The sequence below is a fragment of the Hemicordylus capensis genome, chromosome 1 (genome assembly GCF_027244095.1).
Source record: "Hemicordylus capensis ecotype Gifberg chromosome 1, rHemCap1.1.pri, whole genome shotgun sequence".
NCBI classification, from domain to species: domain Eukaryota; kingdom Metazoa; phylum Chordata; class Lepidosauria; order Squamata; family Cordylidae; genus Hemicordylus; species Hemicordylus capensis.
The window spans coordinates 396,544,654-396,565,447 of NC_069657.1; the positions used below are offsets into that span (position 1 = coordinate 396,544,654).

Sequence of the window (20,794 nt, forward strand, 5' to 3'; positions counted from 1 at the left end):
TTTTTCTCCCTCTCTCTCAAAAAAGGGGGGGCTCTACAGACATTTAGTCATCAATTGAGAATACATGTAGTACAGGATGCTCTTTCCAGAGGAGCCCCCCTTAAGGAGAGAGACATCAGAGATGATGCAGGTGTGCATTAAGGTTCCACACTGTTGGTTCTAAAAAGAGCAAAGGAGATGCCAAATGGGAAGGAAGAATTCCTGACTAGGAATATTGAGACATAATGCAAAAATGAGCCACATGTAGCAGCTTACTCCATCTCCAGCGCTCATCAAAACACACAGCCTTCAGACAGAACAGTGGGAATGGCTTGATTTTTCTGTTTTCCAAAAACGGGCGCAGCAATTATTGTCTCTTAAGCCTGAGGCCTAAGACCACCAAATGGCGTTTTCATATTGCCGCCACGTGTTCAAAACTCTTCCTGATTCTGTCCTAAGACTTTTACAATGTAATATATATGCGGATCTTCTGGGGGCGTTTCACTGGGCTCAGCCACCCACCAGCCCCCCGCCTTCCCTTGTCCTTTTGCTACCCTCCGGCTTGGTGCTGGGTGGTTCTTACGACCCCGAAGGCGAGCTGCTTAAGGTTGTGTGTCCGCTTGGTCCGTCCTAAGGGGCGCATTACCAGAACGTGGCTTGCGGCGGGTGCTGTTTTTGTTAAGGACCAGCGCAGGCAACCCTGACGAGATGACAATGCTGCAAGTAGCCGGATCTCGCTTCGGGAGCGCACCCTAGCCTCCCTTTTAAGGCGGAGGGAGCAAGGGGGTGGGCGGGGATGGGCTCAGGCCCTATATAAGGCTGGAAGAGGCGGTCCCCGCTCCTCTCCTGGCTGTGTCGCGATCTCTGTCGTCAAGACCAGGCCGTGCTCCAGGCTTATCTCCCGCCGTCGATCAAAGTAAGCGGGGTCCCGGGTCTCCTCAGTGGGAGGCTGGGGGCGCGGGCGCGTCTCTCCTTAGGCTGCCGCCGCCGCCGCCGTGTGGATGAAAAGGGCTGTGGGCGGGTGGTGCGTAGCACCTGCTCGGCGGGGCCATGTGCTCCGGTGGGGACAGCGACAAGCCGGGGATTCCCTGAAGGCGGCGCCCCGGCTTGGAAGCCCCCCCCCCCGCGTACAGGCCCCCCTCCCAGCCCTCGGGGTCTGGGCAGGGCGCGAGGGGCCCCTCCCGGCGCGGCCTTGGCGGGCGGCCGACCCGGCAGGCGTGCCCGGCGGATTTGGGCCTAGGCCCAGGCCCGGCGCAGACTCCTCGCACGCGTGCGCGCCGCCCGCCCTCCACCTTCCCGGGTCTGCGCCTCTGCGGGGCCCTCGTGGGCGCAGCCCTGGTTGCGCCGCCTTTCCTGGTGAAACCAGAGAGGCCGCGGCAGGCCTCTCTCGACCGCGGCCCTGCTCGGGGTGAGCTTCGTGCCGCCTCTGGGGAGGGCGCTGGGCTGGTGTCGTGGTGATGGCCGCCGCTCTCCAGCCCAAGCCCCGCTCCCCCCCCCCGCGCCCGAGACTGCAGGGCCGCGAGCTCGGCTTCTGCCAAGACTCCTGTTTGAAACCTGGCTCCGGAAATGTATTGGGGGAGGGATTCAGGGATTCTCCCCCCGCCCTCGCCGCCGCCGCTTTTAAGTGTTTCTCAACCCGTTGCTATTGATCGTTTCGTGTCCTATCCTAACAAGTCAATAGGAAGCAAATAAGATTGGAAATGTTGGCTTCTGAGCCCCAGTAGCATTACAAAGCAGGTTGGGGGATGTATAACCTCTCTGGAGCCTTGATCTCATACATTCGTGCAGTAATCCTGAGATTAAGAAAGAAGCCCTTGATTGTGATGAGTGCCGTTACTCTTTGTTTGTTTGTTTGGCAAATTTACTGAGGTCCTGATTTCCTTACTCGAAGGAGTTTCCATAAATTAAACATAAGTTACATAAATAAAAACAACAATATTGCCTTTAAACAAAAGCATTCTCAAAGCAGTTGACATATAAAAATAAGATGGTTCCCTGTCCCCAAAGAGCTAACAGTACACTGAGCACAAAAGATGGAGATTTGCTTGAGAACACCTAGTGAATCCATTTCTAGTTGGGATTTGACTAGAGCAGTATTCAGAAGGCTCTTCACTCATTCTAAAAATTATTTGCTTTATATGCTTACAGTGTGCAATGTGGATTTAGAAGTCCCAATCCCAGGCAGTACTGATCATGGAAATGGTCACAGTCACCCCAGCCTGCTGATCATAGAAACAGGTGCAGTCATGTGTAGGGTGCCTGCCTCTTTAGACAAACACCCTAAGCATGAAGAGTGCAGGTGGGAGGGCTATTGATGTTCTAGAGATGGGCTAGGAGAAGGACATCCAAACTAGCATTGCATGCTGTAAGCCTGTACAACAAAAGGATTCGGGTCTTCATGCTTTATCTGCAATACATAGTTGAGCATCCTATAGTTTAGATACATGGTTAAGAGCCATGATATTCCCCCCTTGATCAACATTCAGATCATCAATGATAAATAGTTTTGGGCAAGCCATTATCTCACGGCCTATCTAACTTACAGTGTGGTTCAAAGGATTACTGAACAGATGAAGCACAGTGCTTTGTACATGCTACAGGGCTCTAACAACAAATATAAGGTGGTGTTACTAATGTTTGGATTCCAAGCCTCTGAGGAAGTATTGACATGTTGAATTGTCTTCCAGATGCCTGAAGAAATCCAGCATGGTGAAGAGGAGGTGGAGACCTTTGCCTTCCAGGCAGAGATTGCCCAGCTTATGTCCCTGATCATCAACACCTTCTACTCCAACAAAGAAATCTTTATGCGGGAGATAATTTCCAATGCCTCCGATGTGAGCATGGTGACCCAGAGCAGATTGGCGGGAGGGAGTAGTAAGAAGGGCATGCAGGAGGCAGAGTAATACTTTGGGTAGATCAGTTTTGAGTTCTCAGTGCAAATGGCCAAGAGAAAAAGATTTAAGTCAAGTTTCTCATTGGTATTTAGTGTGTTTCCTAAGCAGTGATTGGTTGATCTGATCACTAAAACATGTTGCTTTACAACTAATAGAGCATCTGCATCCAGGGTCAACAACTCCCAGGTGCCAACTCAACTGGAAGTCTGAGCCAGGCAGTAGACCAACATGACTAGGAGGAGGTGGGGGCAAGAAAAGTGGGGACAGATTGCGCCTCTTCCTGGTTGTGTCTGTCCATTATCTGCCTGAGCTAGATGGAAGTGATCAGAAGGGGGAGGGAGCAGTCAAAGTGGGAGGAGTCACTTCCTCAGTTTCCCCCCACCCCTCATGGAGCAGAGGCCAAGTTGGCTCTTAAAGCCAAAGGAAGTTTGTTGAGCCCTGATTTATATTGTCTAGGGGGAGGTGCTGTTTCCCTTGTTGCTGCTTTCTGCTTCACTTTTCCTTCCAGATTTGCTTTGCTATCTTACCTCAGTTTTGAGTATTGTGGCTAATAATAGCTAATAATAATTGGCTAATAATAATTGTATCTTGACACCAATTTCTTTCTGTATAGAGGCCCAGAGGGCCCAGAACTTTACAGAAACAAGGACTGATAGCTAGCTGTTGGACAGAGTGATTTATTGACATAAGAAAATATCCCTTTTTCTTCCTAACAAATATTCATGGACTGAGAACTCAGCAAATTGCGGAGCTCGTGTAGCTTAAACATAGTAGTATACAAGATCACTTAGTGCAGTGGATGATTCTCTTGTCATATGCAGAATTTAATCTCCTGGGTCCAGCAGCTGGATTCCAGTGCTAGTGAGAACTGGTCCCCACCATCTAACCTATAACAGTGTAGTATATGATATGATCTACTGCAGTGGTGTGGGGAGGGCATGGGTGGCCTGTGTTCTCATGGGGAGCCCTCCCATTGCAGTGGGGAGCGAGAAAAACTACTCTCCGCACAAGTTGTAATTTTATATATTGTATCATATTTCTGAACAGCTTTTTTCTCATTTTCCATAGCTTTGGAGGTTAAATTTGATATTTTTATGGGGCATCATTTCAATTATGCTTTCTCAGGAAACTAGAAAGCAGGAATATAGACCCTTGAATATTACCCAAGAGATTGGGTAAGGAAATCTCTTCTGTTCTGTTTTCTAGGCACTGGACAAGATCCGCTATGAGAGTCTGACAGATCCCTCCAAACTGGAAAGTGGCAAGGAGCTGAAGATAGACATCATCCCCAATCCCCATGACCGCACTCTCACTCTGATTGACACTGGCATTGGCATGACAAAGGCCGATCTTATCAATAATTTGGGTACCATTGCTAAGTCTGGCACCAAAGCTTTCATGGAAGCCCTACAGGTAGGTGATTTGCAGCCTCAGTGTTTGGGGGGCACTTTAAGAGACCATGGGGCCCTCCTCTGGTTTTGTGTCATCTATAGCATTAGAGTATCTTACAGCATCCTAGAGAAATATGTAAGAGGTTAAAAATTGATGATTGGCTTAAATCTTCTCTTAGCATTGGAGGGGATGTCAAGTGTCATGGAATGGACTATATATGGTATTTGCAGGAAGTGGGGCTGAGTGGAAGCCTGAGTGCTTCAGGAGGCAAGAACCCCAAGAATGGGGGAAAGTTTGGGAGGCTTCATGTCTGAAGAAAAGAGGAACAGAATAACCAGCAGGCATAGGAACTGAGCTCTGAGTGAAGCGTGGTTGGAAGAGGCAGGGAATTGAAGGAGAAACTAAGGCTGTGTGAGCTTCACATTTAGGAGTATGGGAGGGAAGGGCAGTTTGAACTGCAGATTGATTTGAAAGAATTGAAGAAAACATCACATCACTTGTATTCCAATAATACTGCTGGGAACCCGAGAAGCAAATGGGTTGGTTGAGTGGCTTCTTGTAAGTAACCAAAACTCTGATCAAGTCTGAACTTTGTGACTGTTTGAATTAATTGCTTGTTTTGCATCTTTTATTCTTATAGAGCAGGAAATTATAGTGCGAGACATTGAATCTCCTTGACCACTGGAAATCCTGTTTTGTTCCCGTGTCCTTGCTTTTGGGATTTCATTCTCTTTTAAGACATCTTAAGGGCTAGAAGCCCTTTTCTTAAAGTAAAAATTAAATAAAAAAGGAGACATTCATGTTCTCATGTTGAAAACTCTGCCCAGTGTGGATTTCTGTACATTTGCAATGTCACAAAACCTAAAACTTTGCCCGTAAATTGTGTTAGCATCTTGTTAGCATATTGGTTTGTTTTATTCCATGCCAGCTTTCTGGAACATGCCTTCCTGGCCATATACAGGTGAAACTCGGAAAATTAGAATATCGTGCAAAAGTCCATTAATTTCAGTAATGCAAATTAAAAGGTGAAATTGATATATGAGATAGACGCATTACATGCAAAAGTCAAGCCTTAATTTGTTATAATTGTGATGATCATGGCGTACAGCTCATGAAAACCCCAAATCCACAATCCCAGAAAATTAGAATATTACATGGAACCAATAAGACAAGGATTGTAGAATAGAACAATATTGGACCTCTGAAAAGTATAAGCATGCATATGTATTCAGTACTTGGTTTGGGCCCCTTTTGCAGCAATTACTGCCTCAGTGCGGCGTGGCATGGATGCTATCAGCCTGTGGCACTGATGAGGTGTTATGGAAGACCAGGATGCTTCAATAGCGGCCTTCAGCTCTTCTGCATTGTTTGGTCTCATGTCTCTCATCCTTCTCTTGGCAATGCCCCATAGATTCTCTATGGGGTCAGGTCAGGCGAGTTTGCTGGCCAATCAAGCACAGTACACTATATACTTTTCAGAGGTCCGATATTGTTCTATTCTACAATCCTTGTCTTCTTGGTTCCATGTAATATTCTAATTTTCTGGGATTGTGGATTTGGGGTTTTCATGAGCTGTACGCCATGATCATCACAATTATAACAAATTAAGGCTTGACTTATCTCGCTTTGCATGTAATGCGTCTATCTCACATATCAGTTTCACCTTTTAATTTGCATTACTGAAATTAATGGACTTTTGCACGATATTCTAATTTTCCGAGTTTCACCTGTAGAATCCCCTCTATGCTTGCATTGCAGTGATAGCATGTGTTGGATTGCATGTCATCCTTTCTACACATCTTGCTTCTTTCCTTTCTACTACAGGCTGGTGCAGACATCTCCATGATTGGGCAGTTTGGTGTGGGCTTTTACTCTGCTTACCTTGTGGCTGAGAGGGTTGTGGTCATCACCAAGCACAACGATGATGAACAGTATGCCTGGGAATCTTCTGCTGGTGGCTCCTTCACTGTTAAAGCTGATCATGGTACGTGCCTCTAACTATCTGTCATCCTCTAACCCATGGGGAAAGCAATGAGTGTGTTCTCATTGGGGAAAGCAATGAGTGTGTTCTCTTAACTTTTTTCATTTATGTGTAGACGAACATTTCATCTATGTTCTGGGTGGCAGTATCAAGGCTGTGCGTGTGCATTCAGAATGGGGTCTTCCTGATTCAACCTGAGCAGGATCTAAAATTAACTGAGCTGACATAAAAACCTTGTGTGTGTGTGTGTGCTCACATACACATACATACCTTATAGGGAACACTGGTCCTAAATTAATAATCATAGGGCAAAGGTAGCTGTCCCATATATAGCTAGAGGGAGCTACTGAAGGTAGGAGCAACCTTTGCTAACCGAACAGGGAGTTTTAAAAGGGTGGCTCTTTTATATTTAGCAAGGGGAGAGCAACTGTTGCTGCTCAATCCAGCATTGCCTCCCTCCCAGTGGCTCTGGCTGGTATTGCCGTTGTTGCTTTTTCATTTGTGGTCCCTTTTGGGATGGAGAACTATCTTTTTTGACTGCTCTGTAAACCTTTGAGAACTACCTTGTTGAAAAGCAGTATAGGAATATTTTTATTTTTAGTAGTAATATTTTACTTTTAATTTTATCATGTTTAACAGTTACGTTCTTGATTCCAATTGATGTCTTAAACTAAATTCAGTATGAAGATGCATCTGAGGTGATTTTTATTAACCAAAGCAGGCAGATGCTGATAAGTAGAACTTCCCCACTCCCACTGTGCCTGGGTGGGTGGGTGAGGAACCAAGAGGGCGACTGGCGAGCAGCACCTTGCCGAGGCTCTCCAAAGCCACTGGACACAACTCTTCCAGGGCACCCTTCCCCCTAACCTTATCATGTCATCGAAGTGGAAAAAAAGAAGCAAGGACAACAGAGAAAGCCCTGATAATGAAAATGATGCCCAGCCAAGGAGGAGAAAAGAGAAACAGCTTAAGCTTGATTCATTCTTCCCATCAGCAAGATGAAGGGAAACAGTGAGTAACTCTTCTGATGAGACTCCCCTTCTTAAGAACAGATTTACAGTCTTGTGCACTGATGAATCAGAAAGCCCTCCCCCGCCACTAAGGACTGTGATGCAGGGGAACTGCAGCTAAAGCGAACGTCTCCCAAATCATCCAAGCGGCTTGGCCGGAGCCATCTCCTGGGACTGAGTAAAGAAGCCCATAAATCTCCCAGGCATGCCACACACCTCCCCCATGGGCTCCTCACTCAGTATTTAGGAGATGCCTGTTTGCTGATTACCATAATTTCAAAGCTAAATGAAATATCTGCTAAAATCGATAAAACTCCGGCTTGACCTTGAACAACTCTCACAAAGGCAATGCTCTCAAGTAGACTGTAACTCCTAGCCAGCCCCACTCTCTGTGAGGGCTCAAAGATTGCCACGTTGACCAAATGCAGCCAGTCAAAACTTCTATAGAATACTGCAGCCACTTCAGATTCTCATTGAGCTGCCCGGAAGGGACTCCTGAAATTGGTCAAACCGGAAAACCATACTGGCCTCACTATTGGAGAGTCTAAAGTGTTAACTTGATAGCACAGAGCTGAAAGACACGCTTTCTCCTGAGCAGAGCTGGCTGTAAACACCTCTTTCTAACCTTCAGGCCACCCCCTCCCAACTTCTGTGCCTGACACCTAAAGGCTTGCAGTCTAAAAGCCCTTCACTGTTTTTTGGACCCAGGGGTCAGAATGCTCATCACTGGGAGGCTTATAATAAATCCTTCCCCAGTGGCAAAGTTCCTAACCTCAACTTTCCACAAGTTAACCTATTCATGGAGAGCCCTAAATTAAAAGCAGTTCATGAAGACCTAGAGGAATTGCAAAGGAATTTGCCTGAGGTAAAATAAAAAACAAAGCCTCTCACTGATTCATTGGCCTGCACGGAAGACCATTGCTCTGATTGCCCCAGGCAGCCTATCTATGAAGAGGGACCTGCCAACCCACCACACCATTCAGCAATATCCCTCGGAGCATAGCAATGACAGCCCCACCCAGGGACAAGAACTAGGGGAAGCACCCACCTCCTTGCAGGGTTGCTGCTCTGGCACACTCCTGGAATGTGATACCCAGTCTGAGCCTGACAGCGTGCTGAGTGCATTAGGCAACCACTCTGAGGCAGCGAGCACCCATGACTCCCCTGCCAAACTCTCAGGATGCAGCTAGGACAGGTGGTGCCTTTTGAAGAGTGCCTTGGTCGGCACACAGAACCTCTCCCCCCCCCCCCCCCCCGCCCACTGATGAGTGAGCAGGAGTGCACCCTGGACAGACAGTGCTTCTGGAGGAAGCGCTGGTTTCTCTGAGCTCCACCCCAGAGCCCTCCGGGCACTTAGAACAGGAGCCAACGGAGGCCCCACCCCACCCTTCGCAGACCAGCGAGAGCTGCAGTCCTCCAATAGGTCTGTGGATGAATTTCCAAACCCCACACCCACCACGTCCTTGTGACATGACATCCTCACGACCAGCATAGGATCAGTCTCACATGTTGGAACCTAGCTGGGTGAGGTTGCTTCAGAGACACAGGCTGCAGCAGCTTCCTCTCCCAATCTGACATAATTCTAGCCCAGGAAACCTGGAAAGCAGAAGACCTTACGCTCAACAGATACCTTTCATTTTCAATGGGTTGTGATCCCTGGGCCAGGTCATGGAAGACAAAGGAGGTCTGGCAATATTAATCTTCACCTCTCTGCGATCTACAGTGACACCTCTCACCTTGCTTTATTTGCTATGGCTATGCTAATTCACTTTGGTCCCAGTGCACTGTTAATTATTAATGTCCATCTACCACCCCAGCAACAAAAACCTGTGATTTTCTCTGTGTGGACTGAGCTTTAGCAGTACACAAATGACCTCCTTTTGGCCAACCCTGAGGCTCTGGTGGTGATGGGGGGCAACTTCAGTGCTGGGATGGGTCCCGAGGACCACATGCTATTTTTTCGCCACCATCTACCCTTCCCTTGCCTGGAGTTTGAACCCCTGCCTCTTGCATGCTATTCAATGGATCAGTGAGCTAATTTTGCTGGACTCTGCCTGGCAGAATCGACAGCCAGACTCAATTTACAAATCCTAAATGGCTCAATGGAGAAGGGTCATCCAGGTGAATATACATATCTGGCATAAAAACAAGCATCATAGACTACATAGTTGTCTCTGGGAAACTCCTCCATTTTGTTCTGAATTTTGAAGTCATGCTGCACTTGGATAGTGATCACTTTCTTCTCCTTTTACAACTGGAGCCCCTTGCTCAACAGTCACACCTGGAAACTCACTACACACCCAATATTCTGACAGAGGGACAAGGCAGATGTCCAGCGAGACCTTATAATTTTCTCCTCTGCATCAGCCCCACCCCACCAGAGACATAGGAGACACTGGTGCACAAGCTCCAAAAACATCTATGTAGGAAGGGTGGCTCTCCTGCCATGCCATCTGGGCTCCCATCCAAACCCTGGTTTGATAAGGACTGTATAAAGGCCAAGAAAGCCCTTGCTTCTGCCTACTTCATTTACAGAGCTTAGTACAGGAGTAATCACCTTGGAGGCCCTCTCACATCTCCCAACTCCTCAAACAATATAAACACCTTCAGACAATCAAGAAAAGAGAGGCCATGAGGACTACCTGGACACGACTCATTCAGTCTCTCAAATCGAAGGTCTCTTCCACTTTTTGGTGTATCACAGCTAATTCTTCTTGCAATGGCTTGGCCCTTATAGACTCCCACATGGGAATTGCACTTTCAGAACCTGTACAAAGATGCCACGATAAACTCAGGCCCTTCTCCAAGGGATATAAGATTTGCCCAGCTGGCCACCAGCCACAGTATCAGAGGTTCCTTTGAACTAGTGGCCATTATGTACCTGCAGCACTCGGACTATATGAAGCCAAGCCTCTGGCACAATTACTCTATGGTGCCCACCCAGGACCACACACCCCCTCTAACTTTAGTTAGTATATTGGAGCATTTCCAGTCTAAATTTCTAAGAGCAGCCTTACAAGTGCCTTGCTGTATCTCCAGTGCCAATCTGTGTCTGGAAACTGCATGATAAAAGTTGAGGCTAAAGTTTGGATGACCGCTCTGTCACTGGCTCAAGCTAGCTCTTTGCCGACAGGGCCTGGCCCAATTTACACTGCAGGACAATTTCCAATCCTCATGGAAGTGGGCAGTCAACAAACTGAGGATAATGGATATGGAACGCCAGGTAGATCTAAGTATGGTTCCTGGCTATCAGGCCTCAAACAGCTCTAGGTTCATGGTATTCCCCCCCCCCACACACACACACATATTTGACTCAGCTGGAAATACCAAGCCACAGAAGGGCATTCAGCCTCGCCCGCTGTCATGCCCTTCCATCTGCTGCTTTGGAAGGTAAATACAGGAAGATCCCATTTACGGAAAAGCTTTGCCCCTGTGCCTCTGGGGAGGTGGAACCACTGAACATGTACTCTTGACTTGCCCATTTTATAAAGATAGCTGGGGAAAGCTATTGAGGAGAGCTGGTCTTATGGTAGGCATGACATGTCCCCTTAGCTAAGCAGAGTCTCTCTTGGTTGCATCTGAATGGGAGACTAGAAGTGTGAGCATTGTAAGACATTCCCCTCAGGAGATGGAGCCGCTATGGGAAGAGCAGAAGGTTCCAACTTCCCTCCCTGGCTTCTCCAAAGTAGGGCTGGGAGAGTCCTGCCTGCAACCTTGTGTGTGAAGATTTCAGTGATCTTCTTTGCCTCCAGAAGTACTCTGTCCCCTCTGAAGGCAAAGATCACCAAAAAAATCCTCACCAGCCCACAGTGGGGAAGCTTCTAGCTGTCTTAAGAGCAGTCTTCAGCTGAGTGGATACAGCTCCCATTGCCTCCTTGCTGCATTAGAATGTTGGCCACCAACTTTTACATCCAGGCATTAAAAAAACCTCTTATTTAGGACTGCTAACACTGAGGAGATCATAGCAATAACTGCGAAATCTGTCTCCAGAAATCCTTTTGAATCTGGTTAATTTTTTCATCCTTTTATCTCCCTTTTATTTAGCTTCCTACTTGCTTTTTTTAAATCTTTCCTGTTCTTCTAAGCAATGGGTATTGCCCCAATCAAGTTCAGGTTAATCATTACTATGTCCCAGTGAAGTAATGGGGTTGAAGTTGCTTGTTCCATTGGTTTCAGTGAGATTTACAGTGCAATCCTAGGCATGCCTACTCGGAAGTAACTCCTGTTGAATTTAGTGAGATTTACTCCCTGGTAAGCATATAGGATTGCAGTCTAGTTGCATCAAACTGGAATGAGCACTCATGTTAAGAAGGCTCACCTCTTGATCTGAAAACTGTGGGTCTGGTGTGGTTGTCAACTGTACTTGATTGCGATGGAGAGGAGAGGACAATTAGGAAATGAAGAGATGCACTTCAAGGTCCTGGTGCTATGATGGAAGTGGGGTTAAGAAGAGACACTAGCGAGAGGCTTTTTCTCTTGGCATAGTCTGGCAAGTGTGCAAAACTTCTAGTAACAATTTATTTGAGGTTCCTGTTTGGCTCTGAATAGCCAAAGCTAGATAATCTCCACAAGCCAGCTGACATTTTGCAGAGGCAGCCATTCCCATTGCTCACCTCCATGTAGTTCTGGGTGGTTCCCGGCACCAATAGAGCTCCTTAAAGAGAAATAGAACCTTGCCAAGCCCCATTGCCATCTGGGAAGATGTATGGGGAGCACTAAGTAGTGGAGTGCTTTCCAATGCTCTTCTCACAGAACTCTGGAAAAGACTCCTTCCCCTGTCTGCTCCGTGGGGGATAGAAATGACAGTGTAGGTTGCCATGCATTGAAGTTCTGTGAATCCTACAGAAGTTCTTCCCCTGAATAAGTGAGAAGTGAGGCATTTTATACCAGTGTCCATCCAGAATAAGGGCCCCTGACTTAGCTTTCTCCTGTCTTATCTCCTAAAGGTTTTTACTTTGACTCTCACTAGAAGCTCTATTTTAAGCTTACTTTCCTTAAGGAAAGTAAGCTTATGAGATCACCTGGCATTCTGCCCCCTATCAACTTGGCAATGACTGAATCAGTATGAACTAAATTGGGCACAGTTGTAGGGACACCTCAAGGGTGTTTGTGGTGGTGTCATCCACACCAATTGAAGATGGATGCATAAACGCTTGAGGTGCAAGTGGGCTAACTTGTGAACCGCCTAACCGATTTTAACCAAATTCAGTACAGTTGTAGTGAGTGACACATAGGGATACCTCAACAGTGTAGTTTTTGATGTCACCCACCCCAATTCAGAATGGCAGACATTAACATTTGAGGTGCAGGTAGGAACCAATTTGAACCAAATTTGGTACATTTGTAGGGACATCAACAGTGTAATTTGTTATGCAAACTATCACAAACCACCTCAATACAAGATGGCGGATGTGTGAATGTTTGAGCTGCAAGTGTGCTAGCTTATGACCTGCCTAACCAATTTGAATGAAATTTGCTACAGGTGTTTGGACACAAACGGCTCAAGTGCATAGTTTGTAATGACGTCATCCACCCTTATTCAAGATGGTGGATGTGTGAAAGATTGAGGCACAAGTGGGCTAACTTGAGGACTGCCTAACCACTTTGGACCAAATTTGGTACAGTTATAGTGAGTGACACAGGGACACCTCAACAGCACAGTTTTGTGATGTTATCCAACCCAATTTAGGATGGAGACGTGAACATTAAGGTTGAAGTAGGCTAACTTGTGAAGATGGTGATCATAAATTATGATTATAGTGAAAGGAAAGTAGGCAGATTAGTTCTTACCAGAACAACTTAAGATGCTCTATTGTATTGACATGAGATGTTTGGGCATGAGAGCTCTGTAATGTCCTAGACTGCCCTATTCAGTATCTATAATCTCTACAGGACTTGTTTGGCAATGCCTACCTTCTCTTGCTCTGTTTTAGGTGAGCCCATTGGCCGTGGTACCAAGGTGATCTTGTACCTGAAGGATGACCAGACGGAATACCTGGAGGAACGCCGTATCAAGGAAGTGGTGAAGAAGCACTCCCAGTTCATTGGCTACCCAATCACCCTCTATGTATGTATAAGAGGAACTGCTCCAGTTAATCATTACAGCTACCCTTGGGTATATTGAGTGGGTATCTTGAGTAGCCATTGCGCAATCTGCTGCTGACAGGTGCTCAGTTGCTGAACATCTTCTAAGCCTTGATTGTCGCTTCCATGGGTCTTGGCACCTATGATGCCTGGGGTGGGGGATGGGGAGAGAAGATGGCTCGGCATGGGTTATTTATGTCCTTGAATCTAGCACTGCCCATGAACCTGCAGTAACAAGGTTCCCTTTCCTCTGCAGCTGGAGAAGGAGCGGGAGAAGGAGATCAGTGATGATGAGGCAGAGGAGGAGAAAGCAGAGAAGGAGGAAGAAGAATCTGCCCCCAAGGATGAGGAGAAACCCAAGATTGAGGATGTGGGTTCAGATGAGGAAGAAGAAGGTGGCAAGAGCAAGAAGAAGACAAAGAAGATCAAAGAGAAGTACATCGACCAGGAGGAACTCAACAAGACCAAGCCCATCTGGACCCGGAACCCTGATGACATCACCCAGGAGGAGTATGGCGAGTTCTACAAGAGCCTTACCAATGACTGGGAAGACCACCTGGCTGTCAAGGTAAGAATTCTAGGGAGAGGCTGCTATCTCCAGGAGTCTTAAGCAGAAAGCAGCATGAGTGTCCAAATGACCCCAAATGTGTTGACTGAACAGCAAAGCGCTTAAGGGTGAGTAGCTGTGCAAAAGCATTCTTGGGAGAGAGGAAACCTTCCCATGGAGGGACCAGCTTGTGACTTCCTCACCAGCCTGCATTGCTAGGCTTCAGGGTTGACTTCAGAAGACCCTGTGCACTTGCCCTGTGGGGAGAAGGATAACAAGTGTGCCTTGTCTTAGAGCTTCAGTACTGACAAATCTCTACATGAGTAGAGCACTCCAGCAGCTCATAGATTGTATTTTGAAGGGCAGTGCAGATTTACTTTCCCCTTAAGTACCTCTGCCGAAGGAGTGTGAATTTGTGCTAAATGCTAGGCCTAAAGCCTGCTATGCAAGGATAAAAGTTCAAGGGGCAGGGGTAGGGAAGGGGACCAGTATCTTTTGAGTAAAATTATAAAAATGGGGGGAATGGTTGCCAGATTCCATCCTGGGGCAAAGTTTGTCCCTCTCCAGCTGTGGTGGGTGGAAATGGCCTGATTGCCATTGGGTAGATGTAGCACCTCACTACTGTGGCACTAACAAGATAAGCTGCACCTGTGGTACTTGTGACTAAAAGTTCTAAAAGAACCAGAGGGAACCTGGCATCCTCTTGTAGGTGCAAAGAATCCTAGCATGGAAAAGTTGGAAGTTCCTTCTCATCTAACAAACTCAGCCACGGATCTCCTCCGTCCATATGGGGGCATGCCTGTTTTTTCACCAAGGACCAGCCAGCTGCTCACTTCATCCTGTGATGTTCTCAAATTCCACAGCACTTCTCTGTAGAGGGCCAACTGGAATTCCGGGCACTTCTGTTCATCCCACGCCGAGCTCCATTCGACCTCTTTGAGAATAAGAAGAAAAAGAACAACATCAAGCTGTATGTGAGGCGTGTCTTCATTATGGACAGCTGCGATGAACTCATCCCAGAGTACCTGAGTAAGTCCCTGCTCTGCTACTGCTCCCTCCATAGCCTTTTGTCTTGCTCACTAAAAGATCAAACTGAAGGGATGCTTGGATTCTCTGGTTGTAGAGATGGGGCAGACAAACACCCAGAATGGACAGTAATTCCAAATGGACAGAGGGGCTATCTGGCCCACTTGTCTACCCTTTGCCGGGCAGCAGCTCTCTAGAGTATCAGGAAGAGGCCTTCCTACTTGGTATCCTTGATCTGACAAAGCATGTTCTGCTGCTAAGTTACAGCCCCTTCCCCTACCAGGCCATCTTGGTTTATTTATTTAGATTGCTTTTCAGCAGAAAAGTTATCCGTGATTTACAAAGCAGTTGACACGTAGCTTTAGCGTTTATGGAACTGACAGCTGTGGGAATTAAGACAAGGGCGACAAAGCAAGCCAGACCCCTCTATTTCTGTTCCTACTTCTTTCTTTTATCCCAGATTTCATCCGGGGTGTGGTGGACTCTGAGGATCTGCCCTTGAACATCTCCCGTGAGATGCTGCAACAGAGCAAGATTCTTAAAGTGATTCGTAAGAACATTGTCAAGAAATGCTTAGAGCTCTTTGCAGAGCTGGCGGAGGACAAAGAGAACTACAAGAAGTTCTATGAGGCTTTCTCCAAAAACCTCAAGGTAAGAGCTAGCCCAGCTGCTGCCTAGGTCTGCACCCTACAATAAATTGGGCAGCACAGACATTTGTCAGGTTTCTTCTCTCCGCCGCCACCCCCATACTGGCTTATTGAACTTTGCTTTTTCAAACTTCTGAAATGCTGTTGTGTTCTAGAACTCATGATTGTAAAAAAGCTTTTTTTAAAAAGCTGCTCAGAAAAATAGTGAGGCTAAGCAGTAGTTTTGGATGACCAGAAAGCTTAAGCTCCTACAACCTGAACCCCTGTGTTCTTGCACACACAGAATTTTGTGTCTCTGACCAGCTTGAGTACCCATTTACAGTTGTGTATGGAGCACAGGAAAACCTCTAGCAAGATTTTGATCAGCACAAGGAAATAACTTGATCCCTGAACATAGGTCTAGTTGAGCATAATGATTTAATGTCCCTTTCTCTCATAGGAGGTGCTAGAATTATTTTTGTGCTTTGTACTAATAGCTATTAGTTCAGTACAAAGGTATCTGTGTAAAAATACATCCCAACTCCTCCTATAGAGAAAGCTGATATTTTCATAAGATCTTGGGCACAAATTAAGTTCTACCAAGAAACAATGAGATCTTTGGGGGCTTGAGATTTCTCATAAAAATCTGTTGGGTGTGTTTGTCCTGGGAGTAAGGCAGTCCATGCAGTTAAATAGATTCATATAAAACCCTCTTTTTGCCCTCAGCTGGGGATCCATGAGGACTCTACCAACAGGAAGCGCCTGTCAGAGCTATTGCGCTACCACACATCTCACTCGGGTGATGAGATGACCTCCCTCTCAGAGTATGTGTCCCGTATGAAGGACAATCAGAAGAGCATCTACTACATCACAGGTGAGTGGACATTTCCTGGGCAGGTCAGGAACTGTGTATCAAATCTTAGGGCTTCAGAGAACTGTTTTGGGCAGAGAAAACCTTGACTAGGACAGTGGACCTGGGGAGGTTAATGCAACTCCTGAAGTTGAGTCACTTAAGCTGATTCCACCTTGGAAGGTCTGTGTGCCTTTTGTCAACTTGCCTCCATAGATGGCCTTCCCTTAAACTTGCTAGTTCACTTCCTAAATGTGTGATTGGGATGTGAATGAAATGCCTGTCCCTTTTTTTTTTTTAAGGTGGAGGGAGGGGGAAATAAGCCTACAGTTTATGGCTGTAGAAGCAAAGACTGAAAACCAGGTTTTTTTTCAGTACAGCTTCCTTATCTGCCTCCATCCCCTTGTTTATAATTTCTGCAGCCCCTCTTAACTGGAACATTTTTGAGTCTCTACCCTCATGTCTCAGTGCATGAGAAATCTCCTAAATTGCACAACTTGCATACTATGTATACAGATTAAAGAGAGATTTGTAATAGTAAGGATTTTGCAAACCTGGATCCATTAAACAGCTTGATTTGCTCTGTGTTTTAAACCATCTAGAATACTAGCCTCTTGTGAGGTAAAGCTGATGCCTCACATTGACTGTTGGGTACAAAAATGCCCCACTTCGAAGCTTAGAAGTACTGTAACAGTTGGGGTTATACTTCTCCAGAGTTCTAATATTCCTTTCAGAACTTTCTAGTAATATAATGTGTCTGGAGCAACTTGTGTAGCAAATCTTAACTGTGAACCATTTAGAGTTACATTTTAATTTCCCTGTTTTGAGAAATATCAGTACAAATGTCTTACTTTTAGATTTTTTTTCTTAACATGCTACCTTGTACTACTGATATACAGATCTAAGGAGCTCAAGCTTATTGGGCAGTACTATAACAGTTTTGATAACCCTGTGAGTGAATGCATCAATTAATGAAGCCCATGTCTCTTAAGATCCCCCAATTTTGCAGTATATACAAATTTTGGAATCCAGACATGCCAGACTTTGGGCCTCTTCAATGAGTGTTAGCAAAGGGAAAACCAGCTGAAGTATCTCCTGAAAGAGTAGTGGTGGTGTCAGAAGTGGAATTATGCCCTGGATCTGTTGGAGGCCCTCACGCACAACAAGGTATTAACTACATTCTTCTCTTGTGTAGGTGAGAGCAAGGAGCAGGTGGCCAACTCTGCATTTGTTGAACGGGTAAGGAAGCGTGGTTTTGAGGTGGTGTACATGACGGAGCCCATTGATGAGTACAGTGTTCAACAGCTGAAGGAGTTTGATGGAAAAACCTTGGTGTCTGTCACCAAAGAAGGGCTGGAGTTGCCAGAGGATGACGATGAGAAAAAGAAGATGGAGGAGAGTAAGGCCAAGTTTGAGAACCTTTGTAAACTCATGAAGGAGATTCTAGAGAAGAAGGTTGAGAAGGTGAGTCTTGGTTTGGTTTTGTCCCAGCTGATGCCTGTGCCTCTGCTTTGACAAGCCCCATGGATTTAAAATCTTTCTGATGTGTCTGTAGGTGACAGTTTCAAACCGGCTGGTCTCTTCCCCCTGCTGTATCGTCACGAGCACCTATGGCTGGACAGCCAACATGGAACGTATCATGAAGGCCCAGGCCTTGCGGGACAACTCCACCATGGGCTACATGATGGCCAAGAAGCACCTAGAGATCAATCCTGACCACCCCATTGTAGAGACTCTGCGCCAGAAGGCTGAGGCAGACAAGAACGACAAGGCTGTCAAGGACCTGGTGGTGCTGCTCTTTGAGACAGCACTGCTTTCTTCTGGTTTCTCCCTGGAGGATCCACAAACTCACTCCAACCGTATCTATAGGATGATCAAGCTAGGCCTAGGTGAGTTCTTGGGAGCTGGGCAGCATTGCAGCAGAGGGATGGGAGTTTACAACTTAAAAGTGCTTTACAGGCTCTGTGTTTGATCCAGCTGTGTACAGTCCAAGGGTCTGTCAAACAGTTGTTCGTTATTGTTGTTTTTGCTTTTAAATTTTTTTATTACAAAGGTGGTTCTTTTGCAAGATCGAACTTACTGCACCTCAAGAATTCCCCTCTCCATAAGTGCATGCAATTGTTCTAGCCTCTAGGTGGAGCCTTGCCCTTGGAAGAAACAGGTTTCTTTCTGGCATTATGACTTTGTGCAGCAGGGCCAAAATGAAATGTTGGCTGTCTGTAGGAGAAGGTAGTAAAGCGCCTGCATCTGGTGCAGAGAGTCTGACTGGAGAGCCTAAATGTCAAAGGGCCGGGGCGAGTGTAGTCTATAATAGAAGCTGCTAGAATTCTGAAATGTGGGTGTAGCAGAATGACTAGCGTCTGAGGCAGGAGGCCTCTAGTTAAGATCTGTCATTAACTTGCTAGCTTTATGCAAGCTGTTATTCTGTTGCACATACTCACGCTGTGGAGAGAACACTGACCTGCCTTACAGAAGGTGCTGTAGGGGTGTGTGTCCATCCATCTTGCTACAGTTCCCCTGTTACTGTTTCACATATAACTAGACTATGTGTAATTTGGAATGATCTAAAAAAGATTTGCTGTTCCTCAATTTCTCCCTAGGCATTGATGAAGATGAGGTGGCTGCAGAAGAGCCCAGTGCTGCTGTTTCAGAAGAGATCCCTCCACTGGAGGGAGATGAAGATGCATCCCGTATGGAGGAGGTGGATTAGAAGGGTGGGCCTTCTTCCCGCTGTCCTACCCCATCCTTCCCCTGTACCATCTCCTTACCCGGGAGACCTGGCTCCTGCAGTGCTAACAGCACACCTCAACATGGTCTCTCACTATTTCCTGTATAATTGGTAGCCAGTGTGTGGTAATGGGGCCCCCATACCATCTGGTCTGTCTCTCTCTTCCTGTTTAGAAAAAGCTGCTTTAGGGGAAAGGGAACCGGTCTGCTGGTCTTGAGTGTCTTTCCCCCATGGGGGTTCTGTCCTGTTTCTGCTGGGACACTGAACATCCATCCCAGCATAGCGGAGGTGAACACAAAGTGAATGTCCTTCCCTCTAACAGCAGTGAGCTGACTCCTCACCTCCACCCCTCACTGCTGCCCTTTGTCTTCGGAGAGCAGGGACATGTACTCTTTGTTGGTTGTTTGTATTTTGTTTTGTTTTACTGGAATTAAAATAACAAAGAACATGGTTTACAATGAAATAGTCTGTTGGTGGGGGTTCTTCTAACCAGGCCACATGGTGACCGGTCCTGTGGAGACAGAGTCCTTGTTCAAGCCACCTGTTCCAAAAAGGTACAGGAAAGATGCAAAGAAAAGCTGTGATGTGAGCAGACTCCTTGTATCAGTAACCCAGAAACACTTCTGCTGCTTTCTGGCAACTGTCTAGGATGCCATACATGTATAATTCAAGCTCCTTCAGGAGCATGAACACAAGTCTCTCATGTGAAACTACTATTGGATACCAAATCCCTTGTAGATAACCACTAAGTCATTGCTCTGAACACGAAGTTACTCCCATGTGAACTTTTGCCTTCCTGTGGGAAATTCAAATCACTTGAACAGTGATGACATGTTCCTTAGTGTTAAGATATTTGCTTTGCAGGTGTGGTGCCTGTAAGTTACTCTATGACAAATGACATGAACAAGATATATTGTACTCCATGGCAAGAATCCAACAGTTTGGCTTGCTCGGGTGTTATGGGCTCCAGCAGGACTTAAATGAGCTGAACTTTGTACACCTTCCCTTCCCCTCTCTATGGAAAACATGGGCATAGCTTGACAAGCTTCAGTGGGACCAGTAATTCTCATGTCTGCTACAGTCAATTCTTTTTTCTTAATTGTGTGAACTTAAATGTCAGTGTATTTCACAGGTTGCATAGAAAGGTACTCAGCAAGTGCCTGAAGATGAAAATTTGTCATGTACTGCAAAGCTAATACAGGGTTGAGAAGTTCCAGTCCTGCAGTTTTTCTCTCTAGGGCATAGCTGTCACATGTGACCTTGGACCTACCATCAAAGTTGCTCACGGCCCTGGCACCTTGCAAAATGTCTGTCATATTTGGAGGTTGTTTGGATTTGGTATGTGGTACAAATCCAAAGTGACAATCCCTTGGTTTCAGGTACTGTCCTTAAATCTCTGAATCAAATTTTTTTTAGTCTTCAGCCATCATTCTGTAGGCCAGGGGCTATAAAAGCCACTAATTCAGATGGCATAACTTCTGTGCAACTACCTATGCATCCAACTCTATTCTTCCCACACTGCTCACATCCCAGATTCTGCAATATCAAACAGCAAGCTTGCAGATCTTTAAAGTCAGAAATCTTGGTTGTACCCTAACCCATTTCCAGTTGTGGCAATGAAAAAATTCTACTGAAGGATTTCTGCAGCTTCCTTTTTCAGTTTCTTCCTAGCATTTG

General features: G+C 46.2%; 1 protein-coding gene across 1 annotated transcript; it reads left to right on the plus strand.

The window, feature by feature from the left end:
• Positions 1-739: 739 nt before the first annotated feature.
• HSP90AB1 (heat shock protein 90 alpha family class B member 1) lies at positions 740-19,103 on the plus strand. Its single transcript, XM_053304536.1, has 12 exons — positions 740-895; positions 2,667-2,813; positions 4,080-4,286; positions 6,090-6,249; positions 13,190-13,323; positions 13,597-13,908; positions 14,751-14,916; positions 15,374-15,564; positions 16,266-16,413; positions 17,585-17,853; positions 17,945-18,278; positions 18,990-19,103. The coding sequence occupies exons 2-12, from the start codon at positions 2,667-2,669 to the stop codon at positions 19,097-19,099; spliced, it is 2,178 nt and encodes a 725-aa protein (XP_053160511.1). The 5' UTR covers positions 740-895; the 3' UTR covers positions 19,100-19,103.
• Positions 19,104-20,794: the final 1,691 nt, after the last annotated feature.

Coding starts and splice junctions, on each gene's coding strand:
- HSP90AB1 (XM_053304536.1), top strand. CDS start 2,667: ATGCCTGAAGAAATCCAGCATGGTGAAGAGGAGGTGGAGACCTTTGCC. Junction 2,814..4,079: donor TAATTTCCAATGCCTCCGAT/GTGAGCATGGTG, acceptor TCTGTTTTCTAG/GCACTGGACAAGATCCGCTA. Junction 18,279..18,989: donor GATGATCAAGCTAGGCCTAG/GTGAGTTCTTGG, acceptor ATTTCTCCCTAG/GCATTGATGAAGATGAGGTG.